The sequence below is a fragment of the Aethalodelphis obliquidens genome, unplaced genomic scaffold (assembly GCF_003676395.1).
Source record: "Aethalodelphis obliquidens isolate GAN/ISIS:26980383/991018 unplaced genomic scaffold, ASM367639v1 scaffold4, whole genome shotgun sequence".
In the NCBI taxonomy this organism is placed as follows: Eukaryota; Metazoa; Chordata; class Mammalia; order Artiodactyla; family Delphinidae; genus Aethalodelphis; species Aethalodelphis obliquidens.
This window is the reverse complement of record NW_020837948.1, coordinates 9,254,440-9,256,695: the sequence shown is the minus strand read 5'-3', so window position 1 is coordinate 9,256,695 and position 2,256 is coordinate 9,254,440. Positions and strand designations below refer to the sequence as shown.

General features: G+C 40.5%; 1 protein-coding gene across 1 annotated transcript; it reads right to left on the bottom strand.

The window, feature by feature from the left end:
• Window positions 1–379: 379 nt before the first annotated feature.
• LOC113617633 (GTP-binding nuclear protein Ran-like) lies at window positions 380–1,265 on the bottom strand. Its single transcript, XM_027101241.1, has 2 exons — window positions 1,230–1,265; window positions 380–1,049 (listed from the first exon to the last, which is right to left on the bottom strand). The coding sequence occupies exons 1-2, from the start codon at window positions 1,263–1,265 to the stop codon at window positions 732–734; spliced, it is 354 nt and encodes a 117-aa protein (XP_026957042.1). The 3' UTR covers window positions 380–731.
• Between the last annotated feature and the right edge of the window lie 991 nt (window positions 1,266–2,256).

Sequence of the window (2,256 nt, the reverse complement as noted above, 5' to 3'; positions counted from 1 at the left end):
CCAGGAACTGTGAGAACAAAGAAGAAAAAGGGAAATTTCACCGTGCAGCCTCAGGAGCAGCAGATTATCTCCACAATCAACTTGATGTACCCTGCATCTGTGAAATACCTGAATAGACAACGAATCATCCCAAAATTGAGGCAGTGGACTTTGGGAGCAACTGTAGACTTGGGGTTTGCTGTATGCAACTGATCTCTTTCTGACTTTTATGTTTATCTTAGTTTAGTTTTTAGTGCTTGTTATCACTGGTGGATTTGTTTATTGGTTTAGTTGCTCTCTACTTTTTTTTTAATTTATATTTTATTTTTATTTTATTTTATTTTTTCTTTCTTTTTTTCTCCCTTTTCTTCTTTTTTTTTTTTTTTTTTTAGATATTTGAAATACAACTTTATTCTGATTCTAAACGAAAAGGAATGGGAATGACAGTAACAAACAAGATTCTACCACTGAATATTGTGATGTGACTGTAGCAGTCTTATATTTGAAACTTAAGGAGGAAAGAACTGTGTTCCAAAACACCTAAATATGCAGGTCCAAAAAAATGAAGTTTGTTTTTTTTTTTAACTGCCACATTCACTCCAAAGCCCATTCATCTCCTTCAGCATACCAAACATTAAGCACATGTTCTGCTTAGCTATATAATAAAGTGGCAAACACGCTGCACCACTGACATCACAGGACAGTTGCCTATAAAACTAGACTTCTGACGCTGGGCTCCAGCTTCACTCTTCTCACAGTTCATCATCTTCATCCGGGAGGGCAGTTGTCTGAGCAACCTCTAGATCGTGCTCGTACTGCGCTGCCAACGCTGGGTCCATGACCACCTCTGGCGGGGCGAGAGCAGGCATGGCGACGAACTCCATGTTAGGGTCTCCGATCAGTTTTCTAGCAAGCCAGAGGAAGGGCTTTTCAAAATTGTAGTTACTTTTGGCGGAGATGTCATAGTACTGAAGATTCTTCTTTCGGTGGAAGACAATCGACTTTGCCTTAACCTTTCTGTCCTTAATATCCACTTTGTTGCCACACAGCACGATTCTCCCTTTTCTTCTCTTCTGAGCCATGTGGCTGATAGGGTCTTGGTGCTCCAAAGTGGTGTCACAGCTGAGCCTCTGAGGTGGGAGAGCTGAGTTCAGGACATTGGACCACCAGAGACCTCCTGGCCTGACATAATATCAATTGGTGAGATTTCTCCCAGAGATCTCTGTCTCAACGCTAAGACCCAGCTCTACCAAACGGCCAGCAAGATCAAGTGCTGGACGCCCCATGCCAAACAACTAGCAAGACAGGAACACAACCCCACCCATTAGCAGAGAGGCTGCCTAAAATCATAATAAGTCCACAGACACCCCAAAACACACCACTGGACGCAGCCCTGCCCACCATAAAAGCAAGATGCAGCCCCATCCACCAGAATACAGGAACCAGTCCACTCCACCAGCAAGCCTACACAGCCACTGAACCAACCTCACTGTCTGGAGGCAGACACCAAAAGCAACGGGAACTATGAACCTGCAGCCTGTAAAAAGGAGACCACAAACACAGTAAAGTAAACAAAATGAAAAGACAGAGAAATGCAGCAGGTGAAGGAGCAAGGTAAAAACCCACCAGACCAAACAAATAAAGAGGAAATAGGCAGTCTACCTGAAAAAGAATTCAGAGTAATGATAGTAAAGATGATCCAAAATCTTGGAAATAGAATGGAGAAAATACAAGAAACATTTAACAAGGACCTACAAGAGCTAAAGAGCAAACAAACAATGATGAACAATACAATAAGTGAAATTAAAAATTCTCTAGAAGGAATCAGTAGCAGAATAATTGAGACAGAAGAACAGAAAAGTGACCTGGAAGATAAAAGAATGGAAATAACTACCACAGAGCAGAATAAAGAAAAGTGAATGAAAAGAATTGAGGACAGTCTCAAAGACCTAGGGGTCCCAGAAGAAGAGGAGAAAAAGAAAGGGTCTGAGAAAATATTTGAAGAGATTATAGTTGAAAACTTCCCTAACATTGGAAAGGAAACAGTCAATCAAGTCCTTGGACATGTCTCTTTACAAAAGTCCAAGAGTTTCCGCTTTTGATTTTTGTTTTATACCCAATGATGAGATTGTTGCATGATTTACGTGTTCAATTTTTATGTGCTTAATACTAAACTATTTGGCAAAGTGGCTGAACAAGCTTATATTTCCACAGTTAAGAGTTTCTGTTGTTTCACATCTTTGAGCACACATATCCTTAATATTGTGCAAAATTACA

What these genes read in the sequence shown, in the direction of transcription:
- LOC113617633 (XM_027101241.1), bottom strand. Translation starts at nt 1,265, where the DNA reads ATGGGGCGTCCAGCACTTGATCTTGCTGGCCGTTTG. An exon ending in TTGATCTTGCTGGCCGTTTG is followed by an intron (nt 1,050 to 1,229) that starts GTAGAGCTGGGT and finishes ATGGCTCAGAAG; the next exon opens with AGAAGAAAAGGGAGAATCGT.